At 31.7% G+C, this 23,303-nt stretch overlaps 1 protein-coding gene across 1 annotated transcript; it reads left to right on the top strand.

The window, feature by feature from the left end:
• Positions 1–17,972: 17,972 nt before the first annotated feature.
• On the top strand, positions 17,973–22,453 carry LOC120263545 (phosphatidylinositol 4-phosphate 5-kinase 1-like). Its single transcript, XM_039271495.1, has 8 exons — positions 17,973–19,345; positions 19,430–19,597; positions 19,670–19,835; positions 20,173–20,283; positions 20,390–20,583; positions 20,677–20,807; positions 20,896–20,983; positions 21,761–22,453. The coding sequence occupies exons 1-8, from the start codon at positions 18,393–18,395 to the stop codon at positions 22,074–22,076; spliced, it is 2,127 nt and encodes a 708-aa protein (XP_039127429.1). The 5' UTR covers positions 17,973–18,392; the 3' UTR covers positions 22,077–22,453.
• The last annotated feature ends 850 nt before the right edge of the window (positions 22,454–23,303 follow it).

Here is a 23,303-nt window from a genome sequence, read left to right as displayed (position 1 = left end):
TAAAGAAATAATAAACAAATAAGCAAATAAACCCTAGCATTATGACCCAGTTGACCTGGCCAAGTCAATCGATTCGCGGTCGAACAGCTGGACTCGTCGAGTTAGCACCAAATTTTTTTCATACCCGGTTTAGTGGAGCATGGCCAATTCCCGGTTTTTCGATTGAACCGGCCGGGGCGATCCTGGTTTGACTACCTTGTATAAAACTAAATAAACGACCACATAATTAATGCGAGCACTAAAAGTTTAGGTGATTTAAACAAGCAAATAGTTTTACTTTTAGATATTTATATATAAAAAACACATTAAGGAAATTTTTTTTTTAAATAGTTTTTTAGTACATTATCGATACTAGTTTAAAATTTGTAACTTTTACGAAAAATGAATCTACAAATACCGTAAATAAATAAATAAAATTCAAAATTATACTAGTATTTTTTCAAATACAACAAACACAGTTAGTTAGGCAGTGTCCACCATGGACGGAAGAAGAGAGGGTCAAGGGTGTGGTTAAGCACCCCTTGGCCCTTACTTCTCTCTCTATTATTTTTAGTTTTTTTTTTAATTTTTAATTTTTAGTTTTTTTAAAATTTCAGATTTTTTTTCAAATTAATACTATAATCTGAAAAATAATATTTTGAAAAAGTATTAACAAAAATTTTATTCTCTTTTATTTTTAGTTTTTTTTAATTTCATATTTTTCCAAATTAATACTACAATATGAAAAATAATATTTTGAAAAAGTATTAACAAAAATTTTATTATTTGACCCATTGATATATTACAAAGTGATCCACGTAGTAAAAAAAATTTCAAAAATCTACTATTTAGCACTTTTGTTTTATACATATTAGTTATATAGTATAAAAATTATATTTTTATAAAAAAAATTTGTTAAAATTTATTATTTGACTAACATATAAAGATATTTTTTAAAAAATATTTATAAAAATATATTGTTTACTTCTTTGATTTGTTACTTGATCGCACCTAAAAAGAATTATGATCATGTTTTTATAACCCTCATTATTTTTTTTATTAAATTGGATGGATCGAACGGTAATGACATGTCATTCGAAGAGTCTGAATATATATATTTTTTTTAATAGAGAAAACTTTCAAAATTTATTTTTAGTTCTTTGAGTCAAATACCCCCTTCGCTGTCCTCATAGTTCCACCACTGGTATCCACAACTAATAATTGATTATTCAATCTGTATACCCTCATCAAAAAATATGAAGTTTGAGACTACAAACCCATATCTACATTAAAAATCCGTCACCACATACGTGAGGCAAAACACTTGAAATTTACACATCTTGAAGCTAATACCACTCACTAGCAATCCTTTGGAAATTTTACTGGAATTCATAGAAAATTAACAGGTTATTTGGGGGCATAAAAAGAAAAAAAAACACACTCGGGCCCAACTGTGAAACACGTGGGCGGGGCCCAGTGGGCCCGACCAAACCTCGATTCCTCCGACCATCGAATCCATTCGTTTGACGTGTCTTGTCTCCTGTCGCGGACACGTGGCGTTTGGTCTGTGGAAGATGGTGGGGAGGCACTGGGGCCCACCATTTTGACAGCGACGTGAGATTAGTGGGCCCCCACAAAAGTTGACCAATGAGTGTGTGAGTGGAGTTCTGTGGGACCCATTACACCTGCCACGTCACAGTCTCCGCCCGGTTTGGACCGTCCGGTCCAAAAGTTTAGGTTTGGACCGGTCGCTTTTAAAAGTGGCTTCTTTTCGGCATTTATCACGTTATAACCTTGTACAAGAATTTAATTCCCCCAAACACGACTCTGCATTCCTAAATTATCATGGGAATGATTTAGGTGAAGTTAGATAGATGTAGTTAGTGTAGTTCATCATTAATATTGTGATATATATCCCAAAAATATATAAAAATATAATAACTTCCCTATAATACCCTCATCTTTTTTTTATAATTACTCATCTCATGCCACGTGTCAAACATCCAATGGTGAACTACACTAACTACACCTATCTAACTTCACCTAAATTATTTCCAATTATCATTATGCTTTTATTTTTTTTTAATATTATCTTGAGTTAAAATTTTAGATAATAAAAATATTTAAATATTTAAATATATATTTTTATTTGGGAAAAGTACAAAAAAAAACCCATGTGGTTTCTGAGTTTTACAAAATAAGGAATGATGAATTTTTTTTTTCGATTCCATGATATGTGGTTTCCCAGATTTGCAAAAAAGGGAAAAACCGTTAACGGCGTTAACTTTTCCAGTTTTGGCAGGGGCAAAATTGTCTATTTATGTAAAAAATCACTATGTGGCTTAAAAAACAAGATTTTTCAACATGATTTTGTTTGATTTTTGGAATTCAAGTTTTTTTTTCTTGTTTAGTGAAATTTTGGAAGAGAAATAAATTTAAAAAATATATTTTTTTTATGTGATATAAGTTGATTTTTAAATAAAATGACGATTTTGCCCTTGTGAGTTAACACCGTTAATTGCTTGATAACGGTTTTTCCCTTTTTTGCAAATCTAGGAAACCACATATCATAGAATCGAAAAAAAAAATTCCTCATTCCTTATTTTGCAAAACTCGGAAACCACATGGGTTTTTTTTGTATTTTTCCCTTTTTATTTTAATCCTAAATATAACTGCATAATTTACTTTGCGTGTATGTTTGTAGGTATGTAATGCAAAAAAATTGTTAAAATCATTTATTTGTGTAAGAGTATTATTTTAATTAATATTAAGCATGTAAAAGTTTGGTCAAATAAAAGTCTTTAAAAGGTATTTTTAAAAAGGTATATATATATATAATTGCAAATTTAATATGGGTATATATAAATCTCATATATAAAAAAACTAAAAATGACCATTTAGTATGTTGGCCCTGGTAATTTTTATTTATTGTTAAAGAGACGGACAAATTTGAATTTCAACTCAGAGAAGGTGAAGACATCTATGTATATGAATAGTAGCACAGTGAAAAATAGGATGCACAATATTAAGCTTAAATTACACCTAAAGAACACCGCACCAATCCGATGAGAGGTAGTACAATGGTTTGGCACTGTTGATATTACTTGTCTTTCTATCTGTCTCTCTCCTTTTAATTCTCTCTCAAATTTTTGTTTATCTGGCATATTCTTGCGAACGTCCCTGGATGATGTTTGCACTTTATATATATATATATAAACCCCTAGTGGATATATTAAAGAATTAGTAAAGAACTCCACTTATTAAGCTTTTTTTCTTAATTTTATTTATTAAATAATGGGAGGTTGTTAAAAGAGTCATGATTATTAAAAAAAAACTCTGGTCCCATGAATAAGATGCTTTGCTGGATGTTAATTTGTAATATTCATATGTTATATAGTTTCTATTAATAGTTAATAATATGAGAGAGAAATGTTCTCATAGGTTGCTTTTGTGTTCCGACGTTCTCCTTTCCATTATCATTGTTTTGACTTTTAGAAAAAAAATTTATTTGTATGTTTTTTAAATATTATCAATATTTACGCAAATGATTTTTAATGCATTAAATATAAAAAAATTAACTTTCATCCACTTTTAAAAAATTCATTTATTGATATACTCTCTCCAACTCATAAAATATATATTCTCTACTCCAAAGTTGCATGACAGGAGAGAATTTACTTTGAAGAATCAATTCAAAAAAGATTAAAGAAACGAAAAGAAGCGAAGTGGTAAATCGATCAACCAAGGATAATGTTAAGAATGAAGAGGATCAAAAGGCTTTATAAACATTTTTTTTTTTCTTACAAAAGCCTGGGTGAGACTAATCGTGAAGAGCCTTGCTCTATGGTGATAATTATAAGATGGAGAGCGGAGCTTCACTTTATAGGATGCAGCTTGAAGCATTTTTTTTTTTAAATAATGAAATGGATAAGCCATAGTGCTCCACATGACCATTGGGCAATGAACATTCTAGCCCACGAGAAACTCGTCGAGGGCGTGTGTGGGTTTCTTAAATATTCTATGCGCTTTCACCTTACTCCTAAGGAGATTTGATCCCTCCATTACCCATAAGCCAAGCGATCTTTGGTGTTAATAGACTATTAACCAGTTGGTGGTTTGAAGGATTTATAAACATGTCAAAAGAGTTATAATCTTTGAAAACTTGAGCTAACGTAGTGAGCATGGGATGTTCATGCAAGAATGAAATAGATCAATACCGAAAAATAAATGGTGTTCACTTACGTGAAACAGGAGAAATGAGGGGAAATGATATCACTTTTAATATTTTGAATATTTATTTGTCAAAGTCATACTTTCTTAAAGTAACCACTTCATGAGTTCGGCGAAAAGATAATCAGATCTTGATTCGTGGCGAGATCAGAATGGTAATGGAATGAGATGCTATGAACTGCTATGTAGATAGATAGATATATGGGCACGATGGAAGAATGATGTGGGATTGATGGAAATAGTGAGACACCTAGATAGGAAAAATAGTTTAGTTAAAAGATAGTATGATCATGATTTGTGGCGAGATTGGGATACCCATGGAACAAGAAGCTCCGAATTGCTGTGTAGATTGGCAGATTATGGACGGGGTGGAAGGAGTTCATGAGATTGACGGAGATATCCATACATTGAGTAGGGAAATGAGTTCAGTAACTTTCTTATGATTCAGAATATATTTGGAAGTGAGAGAAAATAAGTTTTTATAATTAACTCATTTTCTTCACCTTAGTAAAAAAAAGAATATAGTTTTAGTTTAAAATCCACACTAGAACAAATAAACACAAGCAATAAGGAGAAATCAATCCTTCCACTTACCCAAAATTTCATCCAAAATGAACACCATCTCAATGTACACTTTCAGGCACAAAGTCTAGAGTGCCTAAAATTAAGTGAGGCTAATAAAAGAAACTCTCATCAGCATCAATGCAGCCACCTTTAGCTTGGTGTCAACTCAACCGTCCATGAGGAGATTGGTTAGATGCTAAGTCTGACCAAAACTTCTGGGTAAAACAGCTCTATCTTTACTATATCTTGACTAAATTTCTCAGCTAAAGCAAAATCAAATTTCTGCATGAAGAATCCCATACAAACTGTAATGCTTGCACTCATGTACAAAATAAAATAGGCATGGCACAAGGTAATATCACACGTAATGATTTTGTACATTCGAAGATTGAGAAACACCTATGTAACTTTCACATAAAGAGACCTTCATCGTCTCGAAACTTTATATAATAAATCTTAAGGTTTCAAATATAAATAATATAATATAAAGTTTTTATTTTTCCCTAATTGCGCTGTGTTGATCTTCGCTCCTTTCCCTGAATTGATTATTGTGTATCTTTTCTTAGTTAGGTTCAGCTAACGAATAAGTATAACTGTATAAAGCTTGGTGCGAAATTATAAGAATAAATCATAATTGAACTATATATACAATAGATTTTATATATATTAACTTGGAGAAAAAACATTTTCAATTATCTTTCACCAAGTGAGAGATTGAGGATTCAACTTCCTCTCGCAATATTAATAGGATGAATGGCTCCTAAACAAAAACGTTTTCAATATTTAAAATATCTCCATCCCACTCTTAATTATTTTTGCAACACATATACTTTTTGGTTTTTTATTTTAATGTATTTCAAATATTTTAGGAAGATTGCATACTTTAGATTCATTAATTGTGATATATTTATATATATATTTGGAAATACTTTTCTTTTCTGTTGATGGGTCTAATTGAAGAGACCTAAAATCTAAAACTATGATTGAGAAAATCTTCATATTATCGGCCGTGTTTTTTGGTTGATTAGATAATCAATCTAAAGAGTTCCGGAATTATTAAGATATTTCACCCACTCACTACTCAATTATTTGGGACATTTTGTTTAAATTCTAGATTAGTAGACTTTAACCAAATGCACGTTTTAATTCATATTTTAGTTTGTCTTTTATATCATTCATTCTCCTGTTAAACAATAATTTACAATTTTCAAAAACTATTTCTTTATAATTACTTTTTTTTTTTTTTGTGAGGAAGCATAATTGCATTAAACAACTTTGTTTAATTTGGTGCTATCCAAATTTTCAATTTTTGAATTTTAAATTAAAAAAATCCTTATTCAATCCAAGTTTGTTTAATTTGGTTATATTGCGAATCAAAGAACTAAATTAATAAATATGAACATATATAACAAATAACACGAGATTACCTTATTATTATTATTATTATTATTATTATTATTATTACTACGTTTGTTTGAATTAGGATAATGAAGTTATAGTTCACAAGTTTGAAATTGTTCTAGAGAAAAAAAAAATTATGTAAAATTAACCAATTTGACTAGGGGTAATCAAAACCAAGTAGGGTACCTGTTTTTTTGGATTAGAAAAACTTGACCCGGTTTAAACTAAATAAAAAATTTGGTACCCGGTTTAAACTGGATCGGATATCAGATATCCGGATCTAAATTAAATACCATGGATTTGTTTTATATAACAACATTACACAAAAAAAAAAAACAATTATGAAAACTTATAACGTAGCATTAAACTCTCATATTACTCTCCACACAACAATATCATAGCAAAAATAATAAAGAGTTTATCAATCTTAGGCATTACAAAAATCTTCTAAAGTATCAACCATCTCACCAATAATGGTCATTAGTTGGTAGAGAGAGAAATAATTTGAATGGAGGCTAGAGAGAAGAGACGGAGTAATGGCCATTGGGAACGGAGAGGCAGGGATTTGGAATTTTTTTTTCATTTTACTTTTAACCCCTGTAAATTTATATTTATTAATATATATATATATATGAGGTTTTATTTCTTTAATTTAATTGATTAGGCATTTTGATATTTTTTATTTTTAACCCTTATAAAATTTAAATTTATTAATGTATATATATAACTCTTAAAGGTTTAGATGGGGGATTTGGATTTTTTTTTTCATTTTTACTTTTTAGACCATATAAAATTTAAAATTATTATATATAATATAATAAAAATTAAAAACCAAATACCCAATTTTTAATTTCTTCTCACCCAAATCCAACATGGTTTTTATCTAAAAAATTCGGATCGAATACCCGACTTTTTTTTATCGGATACTCAAAAACTTTAGGTCAAAAAATCGAATATTGGATCAGATCATCAGATCAGATTTTTTTGCTCAACCCTAAAATTGACTAAATTAACACTAATCTGAATAAATATTTGAAGATAAAAATATAATTTTTAATTAATTATAGATATTTATTAATAGTAATTTTTTATTAATTGTTAAATACATTATTTAAATAATTTAATTTTATAAATAAAAATTAGTGGGATGACCTTGGAGTGTTTAATTAGGAATTTTGGGACAACCCAACACTCTTAGCAACGAGTTCATCTCCCCTATTTCTGGAACCATAGAATACATTGGTTCCAGCCTATCATATCTTGACACATGTCCCATGTGATATTATTATATTTTTTCTATTGCGAATAGGGACACGTGTTAGTTTCTAATAGGCTGGAACCAGGGAATATATTCGAACCAGGAGAGATGAGTTCCTTAGCAACGGCATAATATAATGTATCATTGATATAGTTCAATCCATGCTAATATCACTCATTAAATTTTCCTTTAAGGGTAGTTTTGTTCACAAGTTTAATGGTTTTTTACAACAATGAGATTTCCACTGTAATGTTGTATGCCTCCGAATATTGCTATAATCTATCATAGCTATATTTGATAAATAACTTATATTACTAGCAATATTTCATTACTATGATGTGTTTAGTTGGTTACAGTAATCAATATGATAAAGTGGTAAATTTTCAAAATACCCATTAACCTAAAATTTTCAACAAACATAAAATAAAAATAGAACAAAATTTTCAAGGAAAATTTAATTAAAATTCCAAACTAAAATTAATATATATCAATTGCAGCATTGTTAGTACACATGATTATTAAATATGAATACAACAAAATAATAAACTATAAATTAAAGATGATAATTAAAAATTGAGGGGCAATTAAGCTATCTAATCATTAAAAATTTAGAGTAATCTATCTACTTTAAGAAAGCTACATTGTAAGGGCAAAATTATTCAAGAATTTTAGCCCAAATGATCATTGGTGATTTAAGATAGACATTTGTTTTGAAGGTAATATGATTGCTAGTGCTATAGTTTTAAACACAATCATATTCCATATTATCATGTGATAGAAATATGTTTTGAAGATAATTCAAGATAGGCATATGTTTTGAAGGTTGTAAGTTTTTTATTATATATTTGTTGTTAATATTTGATTGTTTGGATTTTTAGATACCATCAACAGTACTAATGCTATAGTTTCAAACACAATCATATTCCATATTATCATGTGATTTCCTAGAATAGTTTTATATTAATACGAACCAAAGAGCCTCAATGTTGCTAATGTGCATGAACTAAATTTTCTTTTAGAACATTCAAATTCGCACTGATATATATTATTTCAAGCATGATTAGTTATTATAAGGCAAAGTGCACTTGTTGTCTTTAAATTATGGCCTTTGGGGATTTTGTTCCAATTGGAAAATAGACAATATGAAACCTTGAATGGGGAGTAGTAACAGTTGTATCAGTTTACAGTTGCTAGAGTGAAAATATATATATATATATATATATATTGATAAATTGATAACAAACCATGTCAGGACATGCATAAATATAGAGTGAATATTTCAATATTCTATACTTTTACCTTGTTTGTACTAAGGTTCAAATATATTTTATCAACTAAAAAATAAATATTTTGCACAAAAAATTAGTTGCCAATAAATAAAGATTTCGTAACGTGGTAAAGTGAAATATTCTCTTTATATTATAATGAGCTAGTGAATTATTTTTAAAAGTTAATAAATTATTTTTAAAAATTAATAAATTATTTTTAAAAATTAATAAAATGAATATAAAATTAACGTTTTTAAATAAATCAATATTTTTTAAAATTAATAAAATAGTTTTTAAAAGATAATATGTGATATTTTAATAATATGTGGATGCCAATGCGTCATGGGTGTTGTTGAGTCCATGATATGTCATATATGATCGATGTAAGCCCCTTGTTTACTTAAGCAAATTAAATGCCACGTGCGAGACTCTACAATGGCAAAGTGACTAAAATTGTACTACGTGATTCACATACCACATGGCCTTAGTGCATGAGCTAAAATTGTAACATGTTATATTGTTTTAGGTTAAATTACATAATTGACCATTTAAACTTGTTAGTTCCGGCGATGTGGTTTGTGGTTTAGTGAACACTCACAACACTCAAAGAAAAACTCACACAAACCAAGCAAGAAGGAGACACACAAGATTGGTAACCCAGTTCGGCGTCCTCTTGCCTACGTCTGGGGGGCCAAACCCGGAGAAAAACAATCCACTAAAAGAGGTGAAAATACATGAGTACAAAACACTTGTCACTCACTCACTCAACAATAATGAACACTACCCTCTCTAGATTGTCTGGTGCTCACACACTCTCCTCCAAGAGTTCCCCAAGAGTCACACCTACAATCTACGAGCAAGGTAGCTTATATAGACGCCTCAACGTCCTAAATATAGCACATACCTCTTTTAGAATCTCCGTAGCTACTAATTAAAAAACCTGCCAAAATTAGCTGTTGCAACTCCTGTTGTAACATAAGTTGCAACATGGCCCTAACTGCTGACTTGACTGAGTTCTGGTTACGTTGCGAACGACCTCAAGACCCATCAACCTCCCGGTCATGCTTAGTCCGAGTCGATGCAGCCAAATCTCCCGATCCCAACTGCCGGCAACTAGCCTACCTCCTCAGTTCCTCATCACGCAGTCCCCTCGCAAGGGGCGCACGTCCTTGTGCGTCTTCACGAAATTTGTCAAACTTAGTCTTCAATTCACCTAAATTTGGTCTTCAAAGATTCTCCAAACTTGATCTTCAATTCACCCAAGTTTGGTCTTCAGATCTTGCCTTCAATAGACTTCAATCAATCTTCATCAAGGATTCTTTAAATCATATCTTCAATTGGTCTTCATTCACACCATGAATAGATCTTTCTTTAATTAAGCTCCACCATATTTAGTCTTCAATCAAATCACCTAAACATGGTATTGTCTTCATGTTTCCAAGAATAATTCCACCAAGATCTTCAAGATAGCTTCACCATGATCTTCAAGATATTTGGCCCCATGTTGTAGACATACTAAAAATAGCTCCGCCAAGATCTTCAAGATGTTTGCCTTGCACTCCAAGTCTCCTTGCCATGTCACCATGCTTGCCACATCATCAATTATGCTTTGTCACCTTGGTTGCCACGTCACTTGGTCTAGGTGTCAAATCATGCCAATAAATAATGCGGTTGCACTAACAAAACTATCTATGAGTTTTTTTCATTAAACTAAAAAAAATTATTTTGATCACTTAACTTATAAATTCCTTTTAATCTGATCATCGTCGTCTACGACATTGATATTGATCCGATGTGGCTCCGCTATGTCATCAGGGGCTAATAATGTCGGCACAACCCCAGTTAAATGATTTTTTTTTCTTTCTTTCTTTACCTTTCTCCTATCTTTCTCTTTTCTTTCTCAAATCCCTTGAACCTAATCTACTTCCCTTCACTCCACTATAAACAAATTGGACATACAGTGGAGTATATGTCCTTCTAGTTCTAATGTAAAATCATCTATTTCCCAAACTTAGCAGCCACTAGTCTTATTATTTCTCGTCTTTATGGGAGAATATGCCCTTCTAGTTCTAATATAAAATCATCTGTTTTCAAGTGTATACATGTTATGAATGTGTCATGATGGTGTGAACATTAGAGACAAATTTGGTAGCTTTTGGATAAAGAATCAGTTGTTAGAACCAATGTCTAAAAACTTTGTAAAGTTATTTTGTTTTACCATGAGTTTTTATAATTATGCAAATCAACAATGGTTAGAAAAGATGATGAGCTTAAATAAATGAGAAGAAACAATGCAGAGAGACACATGGAAACATCTTATTGACTGAATGGGACTATATATAGAAAATCTGACCCACATTCAGCAAACTCTCATGAGGGAGATGAAAAATCACACTGTTCTCCCTACAAATTCTTCTGAGAAATGCATAAATGTAATCAATTGCAATCCTTTTAATCAAAGTAGAGTCTCTTCTTGCACTTACAATGGTGTTCCCAAGTATGTGAACCACCCTAGCTTCCTTTCACATGTTCAAGAACTCCAATTCATCCCTAATACTTTGCTTGTCTGCGCAGATGACCTTACTAGCCCTTTTTCCTCTTTCGAGAACCTTCACAGGTGGATTAGTTTGGGTAGTCTTCATGGACTATGAAAGTGAATCACCATTATTGATCAAAAGCAAATCAATGGATCTCTCTGTCTGTTGTTTGCTAAGATTGTACTATTTCCTAATCAGTGTACCCATCCATCATCGTTTCCAATCGGACAAAAAGCAAGAAACTGTCAAAAAGCATCTTCTCAAAGTCCTCATCTTTCTTATGAAGGTCTTTGTACTCAAACCTTGCAACGCAATGAAACATATGGAAATTCTTCGATCCAATCCTTTTTACTAGAAACCTTTTATCCACATGAAGATTAGGTTTAAGGGATTTGAGAAAGAAAGGGGAAAGGGAAAGAAAGAAAAAAGAAAAGAAAAGAAAGTCTTTTAACTAGGGAAGACTTCGTCTAATGTGGTTAGCCCCTGATAATATGACGGAGTCACATCAGATCATCGTTAACGACATAAGCTACGGTGACCATATTGAAAGGAATTCATAAGTGAGTAAAATTGAATTTTCTTTTTAGTTTAGTGACCAATTATGTAATTTAACTATTATTTTATTGGAATACTTAATATAAAAATTAGTTATTAGTTAGAAAAAATAATCATACTTGAATGTAATAATAAAGTCATCTTTAGTGCTCTCTTCATTTCATATTAATGGTCATGGTTGAAAACTTTTTTTCCAAATTATATATAATCTTTAAAATTTTCATAAACATTAATTATTATTTTTTTCAATTTTGCATTTGTTTCTCATTTAGAGAGGTGTGTCTATTAATGAGAGTAAATGACTCTAATAAAAATAAATAAATCTTATCATAATTTTTTTAGATTTTAAAATTTTAATAATAATTTTAATATTTGTGCAAATCTCAAATGTGACAATGAATACAGAGTCGAGGGAGTAATTCTTTATTCATTGCACCTATATATATATATATATATATATATATATATATATATCTTGTTAGAGATATAGATTGACAAATATTTTTCTTTTAGCTTCTAAATAAGAAGGCATATCTGTAGCATCATTTTTAATTTGCTTTGGTAAATAGGAAATAAATTAAGCTTGATCATAACAAAGTTTCTTACGAAAACTATGAGCGCAAGAGTTCTCTAGCTTATATACCTATCATCCGTATTGATGATTCAACACCTTGCGTTATTTTCTTCTTCTTAGTAGCCTATTATGTTTTTTTTTTGATAAGTCAATTATGAGACCAACAATCTCTTGAATTATTGGCATTATGTCCCATATTAAGGTATTTGTGTCTTGCGGAAAAAATGAATTTGAACCTTAGCTCTCTAGGATGAGGCACATGTGTATGAGGTATTGATTCCATACTTATGTACGCTTTTTAACACATAACTTGTCCATATTTTATCAAAGGAAAAAAAGCCAATCTTGAACAAAATGAATTCCCTGGGTTCGTTTCACTCATGCCCACAAATGTTTGTACTTATAATATTGTGGTCGCAAAATCTTTTTTTATATAATATAAAATCTACTCAATTTTTCTCCGATTGCACCTGTGGTCATAATGTCTTATTTTAAGACTTTCCGGTGTTATGCCAGGGCCACATTAGTGCTATATCAACAAACTAACCGAAAACAGCCTTAAAACAGGCCATTATGGCTACATGTGCAAATGGAGAAAAGTTAAGTGATTTTTATATTATAAAAAAAAAATTTTGTGACCACAATATTATAAAGTACAAATATTTGTGGCCATGTATAAAATGAACCTCAACGTGAAACAAGCTTTGAAACAAGCTTAAGCTCAATGGAGAATGTGTTCATTGAAGTACATCTGGATTAAGTTTGCCTAATTAATCATAACCTATTTATAGATAGAAAACCAAGAAGTTAGCACAATAATTTATGAATGTAGGCTTATACTACTTTTATTTAGTAGTTAGGATATGAAATAATGGGATGTGCAGATATATTATCTTATTAGTTATAATCTAGCTACTTCAAAAATTTTCGCTTTATCTTAAGGCATTTTATAAATACAAATCATAAGTTATTAGGATTTTTTATTTTTATTTTTTAATAAGGTGGACAAACTACTCATCTCCACCGGTATTGTAAAAAAAAAAATTATCTCTTAATCTCTCACTTAGTAAAAGAAAAAGTTATTTTTTTTCTAATGTGAAGGTAGTTAAAACCAAGGTTGTCAGACCCGGACCGGCCCAGCCGGTTTAACCGGAAAAACCGGGAACCGGCCATGTGCCCGGCCCGGGTATACCCCATTGACCCGGGCATTAAAAAACCCGGTGTTAACCCGGTGACCCGGCCGGGTCAATCGGGTCACAATGTTTAATTTTTTTTTTACAATATTTAATAATATATTATTATTTTTTCATTAGAAACCACAAAATCGTGTATATTTATTAATATTAATTTATAATCAATAAATAGAATTACAATATATATATATATATATATATATATCATAAATATACCAACAAAAATTTACATTTAGATAAAATATATTAATGTGTTATGTAAATACTTTCTAAAAATTTAATTTATTAAGAAAATAAAACAATAAATGAGTGTAATTTTATTATAAAAATATAAAATTAAAGTATTCTAATTAAATAAAAAATATAAAAAAAATTTAAAACAAAATAAAAACTCAATTGAGATATAAGAATTACTGAATTAAATTTCTTATTTATTTTAACAAAATCAACCAATAAATAAATAAATAACACCGAGAAAAGTTCGATAATTATATATTAATATATTAAATTTGTAAATATTTAAAAAATATAAAAATAAATGACATAATTAGAAAACTCTATTATATATAAGTTCATTTATCAATTTAAATATCAAATTTGAGTAGGTTTTTATAATATAATTATGGATTTAATATTATATTTGCTCATTATTAATTATTATAATATTTTTTATATTTAATTATTGATCCCGGTTTGACCCCGGTTCGATCCAGTCGAACCCATTGACCCCTGACCCCTGGGCTTAGCCGGGTCATTGCCCGGGCCGGGTCTGACAACCTTGGTTAAAACTTTTAGGTTAACTGTGGAGTGTTTGCAATGTCATATTGTCATAATTATTATTTCATTGAATATTTTTAAGAATGGATCTAAAAAGATTAGAAAAAAAATCATATACAACAGCCACCGTGACAATTGCCTAGCTGTTAAGGTGTTTTTTAAGAAATTTTATTAAAACATGAAACACAATTCTTATACTTTATTTTTAATTTAATCTAATTTTTTTCATTTCCAACCCTATGTCCACCATTCAGCAAATTTAAGCTTCCTGTCACCCCATCAATTATTTTATGAACTAATAATTAAGTACTTTTATTATTTTAAAATAAAATTTTAGATGCTAAATGAAAAAAAAAGAGTCAAACATCACATCATCATCCACATAATAATCATAATAAATAAATAAATAATTAAATAAATATAATATGAATAATTCACATATTAAAATACACGCAAACGAAAAATTAATATCTTAATATATTTTTACTTTAATTCTATATAAATTAATATTTAAATTTATCACAATATCCTGTATCAATAAACTTAAAAAACATTGGTAGCGATTATATATTTTCTTGAAGATGTATATATATACACACACATGAACTATATTTAATATCATACAACACATTCGTTTATATCTAAATCATATAAAATATTTATTTATAAATAACAATAATAATTATTGTTATTATTATCATTAATATTATTACAATAAAGTCATTGTCCATTAACATGGAAAAGTCAAAGCATTAGCAATGAATATAAACCTGCAAGTCAAACTGGTCCTCTGTTTTTTTCAGACATCAAAGCACACATTGAGCCATGAACCATGCTAAAACCATTCTACACATTATCATTTATTAGTTATCAATCAGTTTTGAGAAACCCTAGAAATTTGGAGTATAATTCCATTTTATATTAAAAATAGATATCAACATTACAATTCAATAGTAATAAAGAAGACAACTCATTACAACAGAGGAACTTGGACCAGTATTAAACCTTTCATTACTGCAACCTAACATTCTTTTACTACCTTTTTTTATTTAAAAAATTAAATAAACGAAATATTTATAGATGTTGCTATCTATCATCTTGCATTTGTTTGGGAAGATTAAATGTACCACAAGAAGACATTTAATAACATTTTTATATCGCACAAGATAATATTTAATAATATTTTTATATCAAAGCCAAATTTCATATTTTATTGCTCATTTATGAATGTTCGTAGATAATCGTCTAATTTAAATCCAACAGATTTGATTTTAGATGTACAGTCACTCATATGAATAGTTGCATTATTACTGTGCTTATGAATATTGTGATCATAACAGTAACTCAATTAATACAGTCGTTTAACCTCATTTCTACTAGCACTTATAGTGAAGTTAAAAAAAAAAAAACACAACACCTAATAACTACCTGTTTCTCTATATCTCTCTTCACCATACAACTGTTTTCAATTGCGACGTTTTACAAATATCTACAATTGACGTTTTCTAATATTATATAACATTACGGATGTTTTATGAATGTCTACATTTTACATTTCCTAATATTATATAATATATTAGAGTGATACATATGTCCGTCCTTGACCAAGTTAGTGTTACACGTATTTATATGTGATATGCTGTTTTTATTTACATGTTAAAAAAAATCTAGAATATCTAAAAAAAATGTTTTCATTTTTCTTATTTTATATTCAGTTGGCATTCATACCATTTATTGAACTCAAGAGCATGTAAAAAGAAGTTTGAAATAAATTATTAATTAATGAAAATATAAATAAAGTTTGTCCATCATGGCTTCAATTTTACCACAACTAATAAATAAATACTCATAATCATCAATAAGAAAGACCTCAAGTCTAAAATCAAAGGCCTCTTCATTGTTTTTTTCCCCAAAAAATTAAAAAAAGGGAATTAGCCAACCATTTTGCCCTTCAAGGTTTGGTGAATATAATATATATATATATATTATTTGTTTGTTTGTTGTTTTACAATCACTGGGATGGATGATGTGCCAAGTGCATTTGGACTCTTGGTTCTTACATGATATTTTTCAGAGACTTTTGTTTTTTTTAAAGCAGGACATGGTTTATTTTATCATTTAAAAAAAAGGGAATATTTAATATTTATTTATTTATTATTTTAATTTGAAAGTTGGGTAGCTGTTTACAACCTCAATAACATATGAAATTAGGGCTACCAATTTCATATAAATGAGATCCCAAATGTCATGTCACCAAATAAACATTAAAATTACAAAATGTTCTTGTTTCTTCTCATTCTTGAACCCTAATTCAAATCACTAACAACAAAATTCCAGCTATTAATTCATCCATTTCTTTGCCATTTGGAGCTTCAATTTTTTTTTTTATCAAACATTAAATGTCTATTTGTAAATAAATAAGAAAATTATCATGGATCACATATCCAACTAAATATTAATATCAATATTTATAAATAAGTATTTATTAAGACGATTGTAGTTAACCTCAAAGTCCTTACAAATTTATAGTGATCTCAAGACTCTTCTTTTTTTAAATTTTTTTTTTTCTTCTAAAGATAACAATAGTCATTAAATACCAATAAAAATAGAAATCATATATAACCCGGTTAAAATTCTGCTTAACAGGTCAGCAAACACCCCACTAATTTAGATGAGCCTTAATAATATTTCAAAAAAAAAAATGATGCCTTAATAAAACTCATCAAAAATTACTAAAAAAAATCTATAACACTAACCACGTAAAAATAAAAAAAATAAAAAAAATAGAATCTTGTAAATCATTATAAAAGTAGTAGAGTTTTTTTTATATATAAAATACTCTATTTAGTCCCTCTAATATAGTTAAATCTGACTCTTTAATATGATTTGTCCATATGAAATCCTGTATTTTAATTTTTGAGAAATGTAAGTCATAGGGATAAATTATATTAGAGAAAGGGATTTATATTTTTCAAAAATTAAAATACAGAGACTTCCTAGAAACAAATCATATTATAGGGACCAAAGAGACATATTAACTATATTAGAAAAACTAGCTAGGGTATTATACCGTTTTTTTTCCATTATGAAAATTTTTATGAATTGAATGGTAAATTTGCTATAAATTAATATGAGTTTTTTTTCCTTCCAGTGATCACTATATGCATACACACATGTGAATATAACTTGTTAATATATGTATACATATTATATTTAGAGAATACATCAAATATGGAAGATAAAGTTTTGTAATAAACTGTGTAGGCAATGGAAATAGATAAACTTAAATGGGTTGTTACTTGTTAGGTGCTTGTTTGGTTTTTTATAATTTTTTTTTTTTGATAGGTTTTTACTAGTTTTTGGATGCTATGCATCTCATTTTTTTTATTTATTATTTTTTATTTATAAACACAGTAATACTGTTGATCCAAACAGTGATTACAGTTGGATTAAAATCCGATTGTTAGTAGATTTTTAACGTTTTTGGAAGATTTTATATTTCTATATAATAAACAAGAATATTTTTTAATATTTTTATATATTAAAAATATAAAACAACACAAAAATATTTAATTTTGACGGCATATATAGTAAAGAAGAATACACTGAGAGAATAACAAATAATGATAATAAAAAATTGAGAAAGTCGTACAAAGCCAGGCCAGGAGTGGAGAGAGGACATCACATTAGCACCAAAGGGCAATAAAGTCATTTCACATGCTCCACGTCAGACTCCCAAGCACACACAACCCCCTTCGCTTTGGCATTTCCGTCACGTCGCCATACCAACCCAGCCGACGTACAGTTGGCGTCAGGGGTATTCACGTCTTTATACCAATCACTCAAGGTCATTCCAGTCTTTTCACATCTCTCTCTCTCTTTCTCACTATAACGTTTCCCAAAGCTCAAAGACCAAAGCTTTCACACTCTCTCTCTCTCTCTCTCTCTATTTTTCTCAGCTTTTTCTTGTTTTCCATCTTCGTCTTCGCTCAAAGATCCCAGCTTTGGAGGGGTTAGGGCTTGGCGAGCAGCGATTCTTGGCACCCAAATGCGGCAATGACGTCGCCGTTGGAGCTCGAGGAGGAGGCCAAGGAAGAGATCAAGCATAGAGGACGAGCACAGAGCCGGCGAGTGGCACCTGCAAGCACTGTCGAGAAGGCGTTGCTCAACGGGGACGTATATCGTGGAAGGTTTGCCGGAAACGTGCCGCACGGGGAGGGGAAGTATCTGTGGACGGACGGGTGCATGTACGAAGGGGAGTGGCGGAGAGGGAAGGCGGCCGGGAAAGGGAAGTTCTCGTGGCCTTCGGGAGCGACGTTTGAAGGGGAGTTCAAATCGGGGAGGATGGAAGGGATCGGGACTTTCACGGGTCCTGATGGGGGTACCTACCGTGGATCCTGGGTTGCCGATCGGAAGCATGGGTTTGGCCGGAAGAGCTACCCCAATGGTGACTTCTATGAGGGTTCATGGCGGCGTAATGTCCAGCAAGGGCAAGGGAGGTATGTGTGGCGCAATGGGAATGAGTATGTTGGGGAGTGGAAGAATGGGGTCATCTCTGGCCGTGGGGTTCTCATCTGGGCGAATGGGAATCGCTACGATGGGCATTGGGAGAACGGCGTGCCCAAGGGGAGCGGTGTCTTTACCTGGCCGGATGGGAGCTGCTATGTTGGGATGTGGGGGAAGGATCCTAGAAGCTTGAATGGGACCTTCTACCCTGCCGCCACGCCGGCCGTGGTCGAGAGAAGGAGTAGTGGTGCTGCGGATAAGGGTTTCCCTCGCATATGCATCTGGGACTCGGATGGTGAGGCTGGTGATATCACTTGTGATATCATTGATGCCCTTGAAGCTTCGATGTTGTATAGAGATGGGAGCACGTTTGGCCGGAGATCCGCTGGGGATCGGAGGAGCCCGTGCTGCTTCACGAACGGAGAGGTGAAGAAGCCCGGGCAAACGATCTCCAAGGGGCATAAAAACTACAGTTTGATGCTCAACCTGCAACTTGGCATCAGGTTCTTGTTGAAATTGCCTTTCAGTTCTTGTTGAGTGTTTGTTGGTTTTGTTTGCTTGCTCATTTGGTTTGCTTGTATCTGCAGGTATTCTGTGGGGAAGCTTGCATTGACAGAGTTGAGGGAGCTGAGGCCAGTGGACTTTGATCCCAGTGAGAAGTTCTGGACAAGGTTCCCTACCGAGGGGACAAAGATAACTCCTCCACATCATACAGCTGAGTTCAGATGGAAAGATTACTGCCCCATGGTTTTCAGGTGTTTGTTTGATGCACAATGCTTTCATTTAATCTTGAAATTGGATTTTTATCATGCTCGGTGTGTAAACAGGCATTTGCGGAAGTTGTTCTCGGTTGATGCTGCAGATTATATGTTGACGATCTGTGGAAGTGATGCTTTGAGAGAATTATCTTCCCCTGGGAAGAGTGGGAGCTTCTTCTACTTATCTCAGGATGATCGGTTCATGATTAAAACAGTGAAGAAATCTGAAGTCAAGGTTTGATGTTTTCCCTTTATTAGGTTCATCTTTTCTTGAATAAATTGTTAAATTTGTCTGATATGGTCAAATGTTTCTATCTTGAAATCATTATGTATTTGTCGTCCTATGTGATTATTGCATTCATCTTCTTGTATGTTAGTAGGAAGAGTAAATTGGCCTGAGACTTCTAATCAGATGACTTTTCTATGCTAGTGTTCTTTGGAATTTTCTTTGTTGATTTTAAGAAACAGCGGGAAGTTGTTGTCTTCATAAAGAACCTATTCCTTCTTTTGATTTTAATTAAAGCAGTAATTGAAATTTGTAGTTGTTCATTTTTATCTGTTATTCTGCTCAGGTACTCATTAGAATGTTGCCTAGTTATTACAAGCATGTTTGTTGCTATGAGAACTCTCTGGTTACAAAGTTTTACGGCGTGCACTGTGTGAAGCCAATTGGTGGACCGAAGGTATGCACATTTTGTAATAACTTAATTGGTTGTGTTTGTTTTGCTTCATGCATGAGATTGTAAATGAATTCACTCATTGAGTTCTCTTGTGCTAATGCTTAACCAGGTTCGTTTCATTGTTATGGGCAACTTTTTCTGTTCCGAGTACCGGATCCATAGGCGGTTTGATCTGAAAGGTTCTTCTTATGGCCGAACGACTGATAAGCCTGAGGAAGAGATTGATGAGACCACCATCCTCAAAGACCTTGACCTCAATTTTGTATTCCGCTTGCACAAATCTTGGTTTCGAGAGCTTCTAGGGTAATAATATAAACTCTATTTTATCTAGGCCGTGTATTTTCATAAATGAGAATTTATGTTGCCTCTTGCCTGATAATATTTTATGTACTTCAGACAAATTGATAGGGATTGTGAGTTCTTGGAAGCTGAGAGGATCATGGATTATAGTCTCTTGGTGGGAGTTCACTTCCGTGATGATGTTTCAGCTTCTAAGATAGGGTTTTCAAATTCAATGTGCTCTCCAAGTAAGTTTTTTGGTCCTGGTTACTCTACTTTTGTCTGTGAATAATAATACCTGAATTTGATCTAATTCTAAAAATGGTGATCTACCAGAGTACTTGCGCAAGATAAGTTCATGCAAAGGCGGAGGCATGGCTGAAATATGCTTATCAGATTTCGAACATGGTTTGCCAGGCGGAAGGTATGTCTTAGCTTTGAGTTCCTTTATCTTAAGTTCCCTATTAGCGGTTTTTATGGGTCCATTGAAATACAAGAGAAATCAATGTCAAAATCAATCAAGGTGTGGTATCACTAATGAAAGCTATTGCCTTAGTGGATCACTTGGTTAGAAATTTACATGCTTACTCATTGAATAATATTTCTGATTTTAGTTTCTTTCCTTTCAGTACTGCCACTGAATGTTTTGTGGCTGTGCTTTGTTATAGTTTTAGCAAGTTAATAATTTGCAAATATAATTCTATGGCCGAACATCATTCTTGAGACAAAAAATGGATTTGTATTGTATCATAGATTTTCTGTTAAGTCAGCATCATTGTCATGTTCCTTTCATGAATAAGAACCATCTTTCCCTTGTAATATAAGTTTTCTTAGGGGAGGAATGCAAATCTGATCTTTTCTGACAATAGGTCAATTTCATATTGCGTTTACAACAGCTAAAGTTCATTTTCAACTTAGTGGCCGCCAATCAATTCCAAAACCCTAATTTTATTGCAATCATGTTGTTCTCATCATTATGTATCCCTATTGTCCTGTTATTGGTAAACACAAGATAAATATAGCATCACTGGGGGCCTAGCTGTTTGCTTTATAAGCATACAAGAGAGGAAACATGATTCATTAATTACATTCTCTAATGATTCTTATCACTAAACAAGCTTACTCATCAGCGTTTTGTGATATTTTAATTTTCTGATATAATTAACATTCAGAACACAATTCCATTTGTTTTAATTATCAGAAAACCGGTAATGCGTTTGGGCGTAAACATGCCGGCAATGGCGGAGCAAGTGTCAAGGAGAAGTGATACAGAGTCAACCCCTTCCTCTAGAGGAGGTTTTAGGACACCGTCATGTACAAGGAAGGGTGAAGAATATGAAGTGTTCCTCTATTTCGGAATCATCGACATTCTCCAGGACTATGACATTTGTAAAAAGCTGGAGCATGCCTACAAATCTTTGCAAGTTGACCCCACCTCAATCTCTGCAGTAGATCCGAAGCTCTATTCGAAGAGGTTTCGAGATTTTATAGCCAAAATATTTGTCGAAGAAGAGTGATCCCCGCAAAAACAACGAATGATTTGCGAATGCAAATACCTCGAACTGACATACATCATACCATCAAGTAAACAAAGGCTGAAGTAAATAGCATTCAATTCGGCAGACACCAGCATTGCGCCAGCCTATCTTTCAATTCGAGCATCATTTGGCCGGTGAGTTAGCAATACAATATTGCTACAGGTTGGTGGTTGTGGGGGGCTGAAGTTTTGGAAAGCAGAAAAAGATTGAATCAAAATCAGCAGGTGGAAAAAGATTATGATTGTTATTATTATTTTTTTCTTTCTTTCTTTCAGTTCTGAGAGATTTGTAATAAGAATTGGGATGAATGTACATAGAGATTGAAGAAGTGAAATTTAATTGTGAATTACTTTACACTTTTGACACAATGTACTCCAAAAAAAAAAAAAATGCATTGCAGGAATGCTTTTGTTGAGAAGGATGGAGGCATAAAAAGGAGAGAAAAGGGTAATGTATCAACTGATCCAATCTGTGTTTCTTCTTATATTATTACAGCTCACTGAATCCTTTTCTTCTTTACTGTTTCTTGACTGGTCCAACAGGTTTTGTTTTTCTGAGAAGTGGTGGCCAAGCAAAGAAGAATTCAAAAGGTAGGAATGGGAACACATTGGGACATGTGAAGGTACACTCTTTGCACTCTTCCTCTTCTCTCTCTGCCACACTCATTTTCACTGTTACTTTTAATCTTTCTCTCTCTTGTGAGAGTCAAAGTTAATTGTCAGGTCTCTTGGTAGCTTTCTCATTCTTACTTTTTCTTCTTCTTTGTTTTTTGTTTTTAAATAAACCCTTGCTCTGATAGTGAATTATTACATGCATATATATATATATAATAATAATAATGAGTACTGTTTAGGAAGTGGAATAAGAAAGTACTAGTTTGGATACTGAGGATATGGAAACAGAATTGTGTAATGTTATATGTGCTGAGCAGCTGAGAGAGGCTGCATCCTGCATGTTATGTCTCCTAGTGCATTGTGCCAACCTTGAACAGTTGTTGCAGAATCTCTTTTAACTTCTATTTCAAGTTCTTTGTTCACTGCCAAATTGTTCTCCATTTTACTGTAGCTCCTATTCTATTCTATTTTTTTTTTAGTTTTACTTTAATTAAAATAATTGAAGTTTAGGGTAGTAACTCTTGCCAAGTAAAAGTCAGAGAAATAATATTTTTTTATAATATTATTGAGGTGCGTGATTTGTCCATCTTAT

Source organism: Dioscorea cayenensis, chromosome 6 (genome assembly GCF_009730915.1).
Source record: "Dioscorea cayenensis subsp. rotundata cultivar TDr96_F1 chromosome 6, TDr96_F1_v2_PseudoChromosome.rev07_lg8_w22 25.fasta, whole genome shotgun sequence".
Lineage (NCBI taxonomy): Eukaryota > Viridiplantae > Streptophyta > Magnoliopsida > Dioscoreales > Dioscoreaceae > Dioscorea > Dioscorea cayenensis.
The sequence above is the reverse complement of the archived record's forward strand: the minus strand, read 5'-3'. Positions and strand labels throughout refer to the sequence as shown.

Excerpts from the sequence above, each read along its gene's own strand:
- LOC120263545 (XM_039271495.1), top strand. The coding sequence starts at position 18,393 with ATGACGTCGCCGTTGGAGCTCGAGGAGGAGGCCAAGGAAGAGATCAAG. Across the intron at positions 19,836-20,172 it reads TGAAGAAATCTGAAGTCAAG|GTACTCATTAGAATGTTGCC; the intron begins GTTTGATGTTTT and ends TATTCTGCTCAG. Across the intron at positions 20,284-20,389 it reads AGCCAATTGGTGGACCGAAG|GTTCGTTTCATTGTTATGGG; the intron begins GTATGCACATTT and ends ATGCTTAACCAG.